Consider the following 15608-nt stretch of genomic DNA (forward strand, 5'->3'; position numbering starts at 1 on the left):
TTGAGGATGTAACTGGTAGATTTGATTGAGGAGAACCAGTGGATGTGGTTTATATGAGGGGAGACTAAGTCGGTTAGGGTTATATTCACTGGAATTTAGAAGGATGCAGGGGGATCTCATAGAAACTTATAAAATACTAACAGGATTAGAAAAGGTAAATTCACCAAGAATGTTCCCAATGGTGGGGGGGTCCTGAACTAGGGGGTCATAGTTTAAGGGGTAAACTTTTTAGAACTGAAGTGAGGAGAAATTTCTTCACCCAGAGGGCGGTGAATGTGGAATTCACTCCCACAGAATGTAATTGAGGCTGAAACGTTTCAAGAAGAAATTAGATATAGTTCTTGGGGCTAAAGAGGTCAAAGGGATGTAGGGGGAAGAGGGGATCAGGATATTGAATTCAATGATCAGCCATGATCAAAATGAATGGTGGAGCAGGCTCGAAGGGCCGAATGGCCTACTCCTGTTTCTAGTTTCTAAGTTCCTTCGGTCCTGCTCAGTGATCAGTCTCCAAATTTCTGAATCTTCCCTGACCAAACCTCAATCTCTTTCCTTTCTCTGTTTGTCAGCAATGTTCTCATCATCTCCAATTCCTCCTGCAGTACAGGTTGCAGCAACAACGTTGAGAAGATGGAAATTCTGCTGAAACCTCACACAACACCACACTTCCAGTTTTCCACACTCCCTTCATTCCCCTCTCACCCTCCCCAGACCTCTCACCACCCCCAAACCCCACCCCACGGCAAACAAAAAGGACTCTGTTTCCCCAAATTCACCCAAACCTCCCCCTGATTTCCACTCACCTCCCCAGGAGGCATTTAAATCCCGACAGACCTCCAGCCATTCCCCTAGGCCACCCATCACCAAGGCCTGCAAAGATAACTCCCTGACATCCGCAGCCCACCCACGATCCGAATATCCCTCCTTGCCAGCATCAAATTCATGTCTAACCCCCAACGCACCCACTGGCAACGTCCCAAAATTCTCAGGTCTGTACAAGGGTCTAAAAGTTAAAGTTTATTTATTAATCAAAAGCAAGGCTTACATTAACACTGCAATGAAGTTACTGTGAAAGGTCTATAGTCACCACACTCCGGCACCTGTTCAGGTCAATGCACCTAACCAGCACGTCTTTCAGGATGTGGGAGGAAACCAGAGCACCTGGAGGAAACCACGCAGACACGGGGAGAACAAGTAAACTCCACACGGATAGTGACCCACGCCGGGAATCGAACCCAGGTCCCTGGCGCTCTGAGACAGCAATGCTAATCACTGTGCTGCCCCATGTCTATTTCCGTGTGCAAAATCTTTTGATGAAGTCACACACTGAGTGAAACCCCACAGTGTGAGGCAGAACCTCAATTTCCAGCTCCCCTCCGCTCTCCCAGCTCCTACCTGTGAGTCAAGAAAATACCCCAAAATGTTTCAAAAGTAAACCATTGATTGTGAAATACTTTGGGACATTCTGAGATTGTGAAAAATCTCTATTTAATGATTATGTTAATCTGCATGGAATTTAACTCATAAGAATGTAGGTATTTGAATGAAGCAATTATTTCCTGTTCAATTTCTGAAATGTTGTCTCCTCAGTTTCAGGTGCATTGTGGGCAGAACAGAAAGTAACAGGAATTGTGGGAAGAGCGATCACAATAAATTGTCACTATGATGCAGTGTACAAGTCACATATTAAATATTGGTGTAGCAGCAGGCCTCGCCAGTGTAAGGTTGTACGAAAGATAAATTGGCGAAAGGGCAGAATATCAATCAGAGATGACAAGACACGAGGAGTATTTATTGTCACTATGAAGGATCTTCGCGCAGAAGATGCAGGATGGTACAGCTGTGGGATTGAAAGAGCTGGGCGTCTCGTTCCACTGTGTGCTGTCGAGCTTCAAATAATTCATGGTACGTTTCTCAGTGATTATCTTTATTCACCTCGACTGAAATGTTCGATTCATGTTTTATCCATGGGGAAACAGAGACAGCTCCGATATCCCGAGCAGTGCAGAGTCTGGCAGCTAGAAGCAGTCGTTGGGGAAACTGACTTACGTTATATAAATCCAATGTCGGGAGCTCGCATTCAGGAAAAAAGTAAAATTCAGACAATGACAACACTTTCGTGGTCATCAGGTGATTCTATATCCCAGTTACTTTTTATTGAATTTGAATTCGGCTACCTGCCATGGCAGGATTCAAACCCAAATCCCCAGAACACTCACTAAGTTTCCAAACAGTCCAGCAATAATACCACTGGGCCATCACCTCCCCTATAGAATCCCTCCAAAGAATTGACCAAGATCCAGAGGCTTCCTGATATAATGGGTGACTCAAGATACTGAGGTCAGCCGAACAGAGTCCAACTTTACAAGTGAATTAACCTGGAGTTGTCACATTGTTTGGATGGTAAAAGCAGCCTCTTTATTAACTGTTGAGACATTGGCCTCGATTTTCATTCCGGAGGCAGGTCGGGAAAATTTGGAAAATTCCCAACTCAACCTGCCCGCCTCGGGAGAAACTGCGCACAAATGACGAGATCATCATTGCTGCGGGGGACAGGGGTGGGGGGTGTTGGTTGTGGACTGGTTACAGGCCAGTCGGCACAAGAAGATAGGCACAGAGAGTCAAAGTTAAAAAAAAAGTTTATTTATTAGTCACAAGTAGGCTGACATTAACACTGTAATGAAGTTTCTGTGAAAATCCAGCACCAAGTCACCCACACTGAGCAAGAACTTAGCATGGCCAATGCGCCGAACTAGGACATCACTTGGACTGTCAGAAGAATCCAGAGCACCCGGAGGAAATCCATGCAGACACGGGGAGAACATGCAAACTCCACACGGACAGTGACCCAAACCAGGAATCGAACCCAGGCCCCTGGCGTGGTGAGGCAGCAGTGCGAACAACTGTGCAATGCAGTGTGGTGACAGACTGTTCAAAATGTCCCCCTCATGTCATGGGATTTTGTCCCAGGAAACACCAAGGGCCCTCCATCCGTCATCCCTCACAGCCCACAAAAGATGTGGATGGATGGGAAGGGCTTGGCTGGAAGGGGCTTTGGGGGCATCGGGATTGGGCAAAAGGGCAGATCCGAGCTCTGACTGGGTGTGGGTAAAGGAGCATTTGCTTCATGAGAGGACATGGAGGGTGGCAAAGTGGACGAGGACATTTTTTTAAACTTTGCTTCACTTAAAACAACTCGGTGAAAATCCCACTCACTATCCCAAGCAAACCTCCAGATCAGAGTCAAAATCATCGCTATTTTCACAGGGCCTTCTTGAGGTTTGTTCATAGGTAATGTTTTGATTTTAAGAACCTCTATTTTGATTTTTGGGTGTTGATTTTTCATTCTCATTTACTCCTTTACTCAGTGATGGAATTGTCAGATTAGATTCTGAATTCATGTTCGTTTTTAGAGTTTCTTCCTTGCGTGAATGTGTGTTGGCATCATTGAAACATTCAATTTTAACTCGAAAGAAAAGATAATACTTGATCATTTATTGTAAATAAATCTCCCATTCTTGATTTCCAAACTGAAGATTCTCGATACTCGCCAGAGGTAACTGATTAGGAATGATTCTCAGATGTGCAGCCCCTGGACAGCGGGAAGGGAGGAGGTGAAAGTCATCATAAATCCTCATAGAATCCCTACAGTACAGAAGGAGCCCATTTGGCCCGTCGAGTCTGTAACAACCACAATCCCACCTCTATTCCCTGTCGCCCCACACATTTACCTTGCGAATCCCCTGACACTATGGTCAATTTAGCGTGGCCAATAAACCTAACCTTTGGATCGTGGGAGGAAAACGCAGCACCCGGGGGAAACCCAGGCAAGACGTGGAGAGAATGTGCAAATTCCAGACAGACAGTGATCCAAGGCCAGAATCAAACCGGGGATCCCTGGCACTGTGGAGAAGCAGTGCTAACCCATGCAGGTGTTGTAACTCCTGCTCCTGAATGGGAAGATGCTTCCTCTATGTTGCTAAAATTAAACATATTGTAGAAAGGTTCTGTCTGCTGTGCGGTTTGACAGTGCGACAGGTTGACTGACTGACAATCTATTTTCACTGTCCAAGATCAGTTTATGTTTCTGCTGTCTGTCTATCTATGTGCTGCATCTCTCTTTGGAAATCTGGTTTGAAGATGTAACATTTGACAGTGCTTATAGCAAATCCCCTGATTGTTACAAGAAAAAAGCTGGAAAATCTCAGCAAGTCTGACAGTATGTGGAGAGAGAATAGTGCCAATGTTTCGAGTCGAGATGACCTTTGGTCAGAGCTGGCTCAAGGTCATCTAGGCTCGAAATGTTGGCTTTACTCTTGTTCCACAGATGCTGTCAGACCTGCAGAGATTTTCTAGCATTTTTCTGTTTTTGTTTCAGATTTCAGCATCTGCAATATTTTGCATTTATCTCCTGATTATCCCAGCACCAAAAAAAACTTGCTAATATTCTATGTCAAACGAAATACTTTTGGATTAAAAAATAGGTCTGTTGCAATCAGCAAAGTAGATTGAACCCATTCTGTCCTGTCGAAATTAAGTTAACTGGAAGCTGATGGTCTCTGGTTTTGAGTTTTATTAATTTTATTGAAGAACTGCCCATTTCAGAAGGTGCTTAGAGATTTCGTAAATAGATGTGGAGTTTTTATTGTATAGGAAGGCGAAGCAATAAAAACTCATACAATTCTGATCATCGTTGACTTACATTCAAAACCCATTGGCTGCCTCACTACCCCAGCAGTTATCAGCCCAGAGCAGGGCCCTATATATTGTTCGAGAGCATTAAGCAGCAACAAACAATAGTTATTAAGAATAACTATAGTGAACAATGTAAACCCGGACAAACCTATCACAAAATTTCACTCGACATATGTGATAAGTGACTGAGTTTGCAACACCTGTTTCCTGTGCTGTTCACCACCCTTTTTCCAACCCACAGCCGAAGATATGTACTTCCTCATCACAATGGAGAGAGTTCCAGACACATAGGGCGCGATCTTACCGCCATGTTCCCACTGCAGCGGGATGGGAAAATCCTACTGGTGTGAGCAGTCAGAAAATTCCGGCCATTGTTCCGTTCCAGGAAGACACGACTCACGTCTCATCAGAAAGTTAGACAAATACTAATGGTATGGGTTTGCTGTGACCACATGAGGAAGGGTGGATGTACGACCCTCTTTTTCTCACACAATTGATTGTAACAGCTTTGGAAATTTAAAAGGATGAATGTGCCAATTTGGTTTAAGAACTTTAACTGTTTACATGCTGATTGCGAAGAACTCAGTCAGAAATATTTCCTTCAGTTTCTACAGGAAACATTTTCCATTCTGTTGAAATTAAGTTTCCTGGAAATTGATGGTCTTTGGTTTTGAGTTTTAATAACTTTATTGGAAAACTGCCCATTTCAGCAGATTTACTAAATAAGTACATATTTTTTATCATACAGGAAGGTGCAGCAATAAAAACTCACACAATTCTGATCATCATTGACTTACATTCAAAAGTAACTGCGTGGACAGTCAACACGAGGAAGAAATTTCCCAATGGGGCCTCATAAGATCTCGTTGCCATGCCAACTGGGGTTTTCAGTTAGCAATGCAGACAGGCCGCATTGTCCGGTCAGGATCAGGGTCAGGCAGCTGTGGGATTTTCAAGGATAAAGTAAACTCACCCGGGCTTGCCCCTCACTGTCTCCATTCTCAGATCAGCAACTCCCACCTCAGCCAGGCGAGACCCTCCATCACCAGGACCCCACCCACTCTCCCTGATTGGATAATGAGCTCAGACCCTGGCCTTTAATTGGCTGGAGCATTGGAGATAGCAATGGGCATTCCTAAAGTGCAGCGTGTGGTGTCTGGGCCCAGACTCTCTCCCGTGTCCCGATCACAAACCCTGATTAAGTGTTTTCTTTATTCATTCACGGGACTTGGGCATCGCCGGCTGGCCAGCATTTATTGCCCATCCCTCGTTGCCCTTGAGAAGGTGGTGGTGAGCTGCCTTCTTGAATCACTGCAGTCCACGTGCTGTGGGTTGATCCACAATGCCACAAGGGAGGTAATTCCAGGATTTTGACCCAGCGACTGCGGAGGAACGGTGATATATTTCCAAGTCAGGATGGTGAGTGGCTTGCAGGTAGTGGTGTTCCCATGTATCTGCTGCCCTTGTTCTTCTAGATGGAAGCAGTCATGGGTTTGGAAGGTGCTGCCTAAGGATCTTTGATGAATTGCTGATCTTGTAGATGGTAAACAATGCTGCTACTGAGTGTCGGTGGTGGAGGGGATGGATGTTTGTGGGTTTGGTGCCAATCAAGCAGGCTGGTTTGTCCTGGATCAATTGCGTTGGCATCCACCCCATGGAGGAGTCAATGTCAGGTTCCAACAAGGCCAACCACGCCTGAGATTCTGAAGAGCAGCGAATAGGAGAGTATTTGATTTTTAGATGTTCAGTCAGTATCTAAATGTTTGTTTCTTCTCCACAGAGCCCGTGTCTGTTCCTGAACTTAGATTTTTATCACCACCAAATGCCTCAAGTTCTGGAGGCTCAGTGTCCGTCTCCTGTGAGTCTGTCCAGGGATCACTTCCCATTCAGTACGCATGGTATGAAAAGACCCCGTCTGAAGATTCAAAGATCTCTGACACCAGTAAACTGGATCTACATTGTCAAAACTTCACACAGCAACATCATCAATATTACTGCACAGCCTCAAATAACCAGGGAAACAAATCCAGTGAAATGGTTAATGTGTCAGTGATCAACAGAACAGGGAAGAACTACAATTATGAGATACAAATAAAAAGTATTGGTAAGTGTGACTGTAAACAAACCATTTGGTGATTGAATTTTTGAAGAAATGTTTATCTCATAAGAGTTTCCGGCCATAATGGGATTTGCGCCCACAGTGGACAGGCCCAAATATTCACCCATCCCCAACCCCTACCCCCACCTCCACAATGCTGAACTCTTGTGTCTGGATGGTGAATGATGTCAGAGACAAAAGAACAAAGGGAGAAATTAGGAGCATGTAACTAACGCAAATCGACATGACATGTGTAGTGCCTAACTCAAATAAGGTGACAAACAAGTTCAATAATACTTTACGAAAGAGGAGTGAAGAAAGTAAATTAATGAGTGTATGAGGAAAGGACAATGAAATGAGGTTAACTGGGAAGATCCTCCAGTGAACCAGCAGTAAAGTGATGGCAGAATCTCTTCGCTCTGGGCTATAAAATTCCATCACTCCAGAAAATTTCATTGTCCTAAAAATGAAATGTTTCAAATTCCATCACCCACCCCCCAAAAAAAAATGCTTAAAAACAACCAAGAAGAGTACAACACAGGAACAGACCCTTCGACCTTCCAAGCCTCTGCCAATCATGATGCCTCAAATAAATTTTAAAAAATCTTCTGCCCTTACTCAATCCATATCCCTCTAATCCCTCCCTATTCATGTACCCATCCAGATGTCTCTTAAATGTTGCTAATGTGCCTGCTTCCACCATCTCCTCTGGCAGCGCATTCCAGGCACTCATCACTCTCTGAGCGAAAAACTCCCCCCAAATATCTCCCTTAAACTTTCTCCCCCTCACCGTGAACCTGTCCCCTCTTGTAATTGACACTTCCGCCTTGCAAAAACGCCTCTCGCTATCCACCCTGTCTGTGCCGCTCATAATTGTGTAGACCTCTATCAGATCTCCTCTCAGTCTCCATCTTTCCAGTGAAAATAATTCTAGTTTATTCAACCCTGTTAGCACGAGTATACGAAACGACCACTACAGACTCAGGGTGAAGTTCAACAACGGCACAGCTTTATTTTCTTTCACGTCAACGGAGAAGCACAGTCAGGACATACAATCGGACTGTCCCGAAAGCGCTCTAAAGATTCCCCCACAACGGGCTACAGTTATACCTGAACTTCGGTGTAGTACACAATTCAAATGCTAATCCGTTAATTACAGTATTTGACTTCAGCCATCCTGTCTCGATGTTTTCGAGTGTTGGAGCAATTGTTTTAAGTGTGTGTTCATCGTTTTTGTCTGATTGGTTATTAATGGTCCAGAATCTCTAGGGTTTGAACCATAGGTGTGTCATTGATCTCAAAAGAGATTTGAGGGGCCAGGGACATTTCCTTAACTATGCTAATTTTAGGTGTCTCCATGGGTTGTTTGACTGTTTTAGAAGTGCTGATTTTGATGGGGTGGAGATTTAGTTCCTGTAGGTGCCATCCTGTCCAGCTTCCCGTATGTGCTAGCCCTCATTTGCATTCTAAAAGCATGCTCTTGCCTACTGATCAGTGTCTGTTACTTTGTGATTTTTAGTGGAGGGCTCTGAGGGTAGCTTTAGTTTGCTTCCATTTTGTGTGCCCAATTTCATAAAATTTGTTGTCCGATAACAACCCTTCCTCATAGTCAACACCCTCGAGGCCGGACAACATCCTTATGAACCTTCTTTGCGCTTTTTCCAAAGCTTCCATGTCCTTCTGGTAGTCTGGTGACCAGAACTACACGCAGTACTCCAAATGTGACCTAACCAAGGTTTTATACAGATGCAACATGATTTCCCATGCAACTTGTACTCAGTGCTCCACCCGATGAAGGCAAGCATGTCACATGTCTTCTTAATTACCTTGGCCACCTGTGTTGCCGCTTTTAGCGAACTGTGAACCTGCATGTCCAGGTCTCTCTGTATGTTAATGTCCCTAAGGGGCTCTACCATTTACAGTATAATTCACGCCTGAACCTGATCCTCCAAAATGCATCACCTCGCATTTGTCCGGATTAAACTCCATCTGCCATTTCTGTGCACAAGTCTCCAATCTATCTGTACTTTGTTTTATCCTCTGACAATCCGCGGCACTATCAGCAAATCCACCAATCTTTGTGTCGTCCATAAATTTACGAATAAGACCACCCACATTTTACTCCAGATCATTTATATACCAACTGCAGAGGTCCCAGCACTGATCCCTGCGGAATATCATGAGTGAAAGATCTCCATTCTTTAAAATTACACCCTTCCACTTTAATCTATGTGAATGTTGCAGTTTTGTTTTCTGCAGAGTGAGAGAAACATGTTTCCCAGTGTTTGTTCTGGTTAAAAAAAAGAGCAAAATGGCCAGAAATTCCATTTGCTACTGGAGATTGTAAGAACTGCAAAAGCAATGCTATATCTTCCTTACATTTTGGAACAAATGATTTACTAAAATGCTCTGAGACAATTAGTGCCTAGTGGAGGGTGTTTGGGTGAACGGTGGAGAGGAGAGGGTCTCCCACCGATAACATGGACCATTATAATTAAACGGACAGAAAATCGCTGGCTGGTTTGTAATGTTCACGGTCAGTGAGTGAAGATTCCCCTTGTGACAGCAAGCTCATAAAACTGACCCCAGGTGATGACCATTCTCAATGGTGGCAAGTGACGGTTTAATGTATTCATGAGAAATTAATGACAAAAAGGGGGATATCTGGATTGAGATTCACCAATCTGAGCTCATTAACTGGCCCATGAGTAACTGTCCACTACCAACTCTCAGATATGGGGAATAAAATGAAATTTCCAGTAAAAATGGGCCAGATATCAGCCGCTTCTCTATTGTGACCAGAGAGGGAAAAATTACACAGAAATCAGATCTTTCCTCAAGGACTGAAGTTCCATTTCACAACGACACTCTCTCAGTTGGTGACAAGTGAAAATGAGGTGAATCTGAATGTTATTCCTCTGTTTCAACAGAATCTAAACATTTATGTGAAGTTTCTACAACAGAATCACCAACTACGACACATCCCACAAGCACAACTATTATTACCAACGGCAGCCACACCAAATCTTCAGAATCAGAAAATAATAAAAGGTACAATGTTCTCATTGGGGATGTAATAACTGGCTCAGATTTCAGTGCAACGGGTGAAATGCTCTTTAAACATTTGGAGATGACATTGTTTATTATTTTGTAATGTGGCCGATCAGAATGGAAATGATGGCCGGGCCCACATCGTGCTGTTGTGTCAGCATTCCAACCAAGGTCCAATTCTTTGTCATTGGAAATTACAAATAAGGGGCAGAATTGTCTTACCCAGTGTTTCCCACTGCACAGCTCAATGGCAAACCAGGCCTTATCTTCCATCCAAGAGGGCAGCATCGTGGCACAGCAGTTAACACTGTTGCCTCACAGTGCCAGGGACCCAGGTTCAATACCTAGCTTGGGTCTCTGTCTGTGCAGAGTCTGCACACTCTCCCCATGTCTGCGTGGGTTTCATCCAGGTGCTCCAGTTTCCACCCACAGTCCGAAAGCCGTGCTTTTTAGCTACATTGGCCATGCTAAATCCTCCCTCAATCAAGCGCCAGAGTGTGGCAACTAGGGGATTCTCACAGTAACTTCATTGCAATGTTAATGTAAGCCTCCTTATGACTAATAAATAAACTTTAATTTTTTTTACTGTGCAATTAATTTTGCACCTGGGGGTTTTGCAACGTCTTCCTTGGCAGGGTGGACTTGAGGGCATGTGTCCCACTATCAGATGCGGGTGACATATTGTAACAGCATCAGGTATCACTGAGTTATCATTGAAGAAAGAGGATGGATCCCTTGAAGAAAGAAAATGGACCTCCAGAAACACTCTGAGGCTGGAAGGTGGGCACTCCCACTGAAGCTGGAAGATCCACCTGATAGACACTTTGCCCACCCATTGAGATGGTGTTTCAGGAGCCAGGGTCACGAGCGGACTCCATCACAATCCCTGAAGGCTGCCCCAAGCTTTGTTCAGGTCTTGAATGTTCATGCCACGCTGGACCAGACGTGTTCTGGACTGGTGTGTGTTCCCACTGGCATAACAGAGAATTGGACATAGTGGGGAGTTTCTAGTTGACCTTCCATTTGCATCCCAGTAGCGGGATGCAGCTTAGTTAAATGCCAGCCTCCAGCGGGATTCCTGATCTGTTTTGATGGGGGGGCATAATTGAAAGATCCTGGGTGGGATTCTTCAGCCACGCTCATCCCAAAACTGGAGAATCCCGCCCGAGTTTAATGGACCTTTGAGTGGTTCTCTGCTCTTCTCTCCACAAATGCTGCCATTGCTGAGAATTTCCAGCATTTTCTGTTTTTAAACAATGTATTTGTTCATTTATCTAACTGTTGTTTGTGGGAGCAGGCTGTGTGTAAATTAATTGCCAGGTTTGTCACGTCACAATAGTTCCTGCGCACCAAAGCTTGATTTCATTTTCTGTAAAATGCTTCGGAATGTCCTGAGTGCATGAAAACAAATTTATGAATGTCATCCTTGAAATATTTCTTTAACCGAATGGCCATGAAACAGTTGTGAACCTGCACTGACCTTTTCCTATTCTCTGTATCACAGTCAGATTTACATTGCGCTCGCAGTGCTGGGGGCCATTCTTATCGTGTTCGTTGTTTCTCTCCTGTTGTACCTGAGGCAGAACAACAAGGGTGAGATTCTATTTCCTTTTAATCATTTCAGTATATGTCAGTAGCTTGTCACAGAAAATAAAGAATATATAAGTTGTTATATGTATCAGTAAACAGCTATGATTGTAGTATTCTCATTCTAGTCAACACAAATTGAACATGGAAGCATAATTAAGTTGCATATCTTTTGATTTGATTTGATTTAATATTGTCACATCTGTTGGGACACAGTGAAAAGTATAGTTTCTTGTGCACTATATCGACAAAGCAAACCCAAAGCACACACACTCTCTCGTTTCCTTCTCTTTGAATGGTGTGTTTTGTCTGTATAGCACACAAGAAACAATACTTCTTACTGTATGCTAATACAAGTGACAATAATAAATCAGATTAAATCAAATCACAGAGTACATTGGGGAGAAGGGAAGGAGAGAGTGTAGAATATAATGTTACAGTTGTAACTGGAGTGCAGAGAAAGATCAACATAATATATGGTAAGTCCATTCAAAAGCAGAGTAGAAGCCTTTGTTGAGTTGGATGGTACATGATATCAATCGGGGGTTGGCACATGAATATTAAGAACTTAAGAACATAAGAATTAGGAGCAGTAGGTCATCCGGCCCCTCGAGCCTGCTCCACCAATCAAAAAAATTATGGCTTTGTGGACTCAGCTCCACTTACCCACCCGCTCACCATAACCCTTAATTCCTTGACTGTTCAAAAATGTATCTATCCTTGCCTTAAAAACATTCAATGAGGTAGACTCAATTGCTTCACTGGGCAGGAAATTCCACAGATTCACAAACCTTTGTGTGAAGAAGTTCCTCCTCAACTCAGTCTTGAATCTGCTCCATCTTATTTTGAGGCCATGCCCCCTAGTTCTAGTTTCACCCGCCAGTGGAAACAACTTCTTACTTATTCCCTTCATAACCTTAGACGTTTCTATAAGATGTCCCCTCTGAATTCTAATGAGTATATATTGTTATATATTTGTATTAATCCTTGCTGAAACGCTGTTAAATTAATTCAATCACGTATTCACCGGAAATGACTTCTCAATTCCCTACCATGGGAAACAAGCTGAGAAGGAGCAGCCATGTAAGACAACACATACCTGTAAGTGAAGCTGCGTTGGTTCAAACTCTCCATGTTCCCGGGTGTCATTCTCCAGTATACAGCAAATATTGCTGAATAAAGAGACATTCTTTCAAAGCAATCCACCCTCTCTTCACGTACAGTATAAATTGTTGTTCCCTTTACTATTGTTATTCTTGTGAATTGCCCTGACGAGTGTATGGCCTAAAGTTTCAACAGTGCATCCCTTTTTCAACACAACCAAACGACCATGAATACCAAAGTTATTATTCTTGTTATGAAACAACAAATAACTCCTTGCACTCTATTGGAAGTAAAACCCTCCATGCATTGGGAATGATCGAGGCGTATAGTATGAAGTGATTGGGTCAAAGTGAGATACAGGGGGTGAGGTTTGGATCTGTTTCTCAGCGAGCCCATCAGCCGGCAGGGCACAATGGGAAGGTTCCCCCCTTCCCCCCACCACCCACAGGCTTTGGTCTTTCAATGGCAAGGCTGATTTTTGACAGTTGGCCATCCTAATTAATAGATAATCAATAGTGTATCATAATATATTGACATTAAGGTAGTCAATATCTTTTCCCAATGGTTGGGGAGTCTTAAGCTAGAGGGCATAGGTTTCAGGCGAGAGGGAGAGATACAAAATTGTCCGGAGGGGCAATATTTGACACAGAGGGTGGTGAGTGTCTGGAACAAACTGCCAGCAGTAGTGGAGGTGGGTACAATTTTGTTTTTTGAAAAGCATTTAGATAGTTACGTGGGTATGATGAGTATAGAGAGATATGGGACAAATACGGGCAATTGGGATGAGCTTAAGGGTTCTTAAAAAAAAGGGTGCATGGGCAAGTTGGGCCAAAGGGTCTGTTTCCATGCGGTAAACCTCTTTGACTCCATGATAATTGAATGCTGTCAGGGTTTAAAATGCTAAACGTCTCCCAGTCACATCAATTACAATAAGGTGCAATCAAACTCAGGACAGATATTTCCTCTTCAAGAGCATGAGTTTCTGAGCCAGGTGAACAACATTGGAACATCTGTTTGTTTAGTCAAGCTGTTTCTCGGTTCACTCCAGAAGTGAGTGTCATTACAGAGCTCTGTTTAAATAGGCTCTACTGAGTTGTTTACTTTGCTATTTGCTGAACAAATAGATGACTTTGCTATCCAATAAACTCGGCAAGCCCACCTCCAACCCTCACTGTGGTGTCAGCAGACACTCCAGACTGAGGGTCCAATTGTAACTCTGTCTTAATGGGATTTGAGTGAGTGAGAATTGGGCCTCTGATGGCTTATTTGCCTATCTAACGATAACAGAATCATTCGCAGGATTGAGTGGATCAATCTGTCTGTCATTACGTCTTAAACATACAGGAGTTAATTTTCACATTCACACCCTGGTTGTTAATCTGACAGAATGCTACTTTATTTATTTATTTATTAGTCACAAGTAGGCTGACATTAACAATGCAATGAAGTTACTGTGAAAGTCCCCCAGTCGCCACACTCTGGCGCCTGTTTGGGAACACCGAGGGAGAATTTAGCATGGTCAATGCGCCTATCCAGCACGTCTTTCAGACTATGGGAGGAAAGGAGAGCACACAGTGGAAACCCACGCAGACACAGGGAGAACGTGCAAACTCCACACAGTGACCTGAGCCGGGAACCAAAGATGGGTCTCTGGCCTATGTGGCAAACAGATCTTGCCCCAAGAAAAAAATCTCTCCTGTGCAGAAGGAGGCCATTTGGCCAATCAAGTCTGCACCAACCCTCCGGCAGAGTATCTTACCCAGGCCCTAACATTACATATTTACCCTGCCAATCCCCCTGAACTATTTTGGATACTAATAGCAATTTAGCTTGACCAATCCATCTCACCCTCACATCTTTGAAATGTGAGAGGAAACTGGAGCACACGGAGGAAACCCACGGCCTGGTTTATTGGACAGTGAAGTCATCAATTTGTTCAGCAAACAGTAAAGCAAACAACTCAGACACGGGGAGAACAAGTAAACTCCACACAGACAGTGACATAAGCCAGGAAGCAAACCCGGGTACCTGGCGCTGTGAAGCAGCAGTACAAACCACTGTGCCAGCGCGCCAACCAAATCAATGTAATGAAATTTGGGTGTCTTCTCCACAGACGGTCTGTTTTGTCAGACGGCGAGGGTGAAATCTATCTCTGATTGTCATGAATATTTTGCATAATTATCAGTCCAATTCTTGACTCCATGTTGGGAATCATGGGTGCAATGTAGGTGATTTACATCAATATAGATTTTAAGTTTTTAGGGTGAATTTTACTGTCCTGCTCGCCACGGGAATCGGAACGGGCAAGGGGTGCACCATGGAGAGGTCCGTTGACCTCAGATGGGGTTTTCCGTTTCAGGGCGAGCAAGGTCAGAAAATCCTGCTCTTAAAATTTATATATTTGTGTCACAAGTAGGCTCACATTAACACTGCAATGAAGTTACTGTAAAGGTCCCCTTGTCACTACACACCGGCACCTGTTCAGGTACACCGAGGGAGAATTTAGCACGGCCAATGCACCTCACCGGCACATCTTACAAGCTGTGAGAGGAAACCGGAGCACCCACAGGAAACCCACCCAGACACGGGGGGAATGTGCTGGCCCCACACAGGTGATAACCCAAGCTGGGAATCAAACCCGGATCCCTGACGCTGTGAGACAGCAATGCTAACCACTGTGCCACCAGAAGATTATGCACGTTTGCAACTCATGTTCAATTTAGAGGTTTTAAACATTAACCATTCCTGTTGCAGCTCTTTCAATGGTTACATTGTCATTTTCAGGCTCAATTGGCATTCTATGTCATCGAAGAGACAAGACTCCGCATGATAATCTGGTAAGGATAATAAATATGAACATGAATAGTTGGAAATTTCCAAAGCTGGATGATACAGAATTTGCTGACAATTTGCAGCAGGAATAGGCCATTCAGCCCACCTGCTCAATGCTGGTCTTATGCTCCATTTGAGTCTCCTCCCACCCCTAACTATCTCACACTATCTGCATATCCTTCTGTCTCTTTCTCCCTTTTGTGATTATCTGGCCTTCCCTGAAATGCAGTAATGCTAAATGACT

General features: G+C 43.8%; 1 protein-coding gene across 1 annotated transcript in view; it reads left to right on the top strand.

Moving 5' to 3' along the window:
• Positions 1 to 15608, top strand: part of LOC145357151 (uncharacterized) — an 85403-nt gene that overhangs the window by 26320 nt on the left and 43475 nt on the right. Inside the window, exons 5-6 of the mRNA XM_080210308.1 lie at positions 1588 to 1902; positions 6473 to 6796. Of these exons, the coding sequence (XP_080066434.1) occupies positions 1588 to 1902; positions 6473 to 6796 (639 nt within the window). The remainder of the gene's footprint in view (positions 1 to 1587; positions 1903 to 6472; positions 6797 to 15608) is intronic.

The sequence above is a fragment of the Carcharhinus amblyrhynchos genome, chromosome 22 (assembly GCF_965287045.1).
Source record: "Carcharhinus amblyrhynchos chromosome 22, sCarAmb.v2.hapA, whole genome shotgun sequence".
Lineage (NCBI taxonomy): Eukaryota > Metazoa > Chordata > Chondrichthyes > Carcharhiniformes > Carcharhinidae > Carcharhinus > Carcharhinus amblyrhynchos.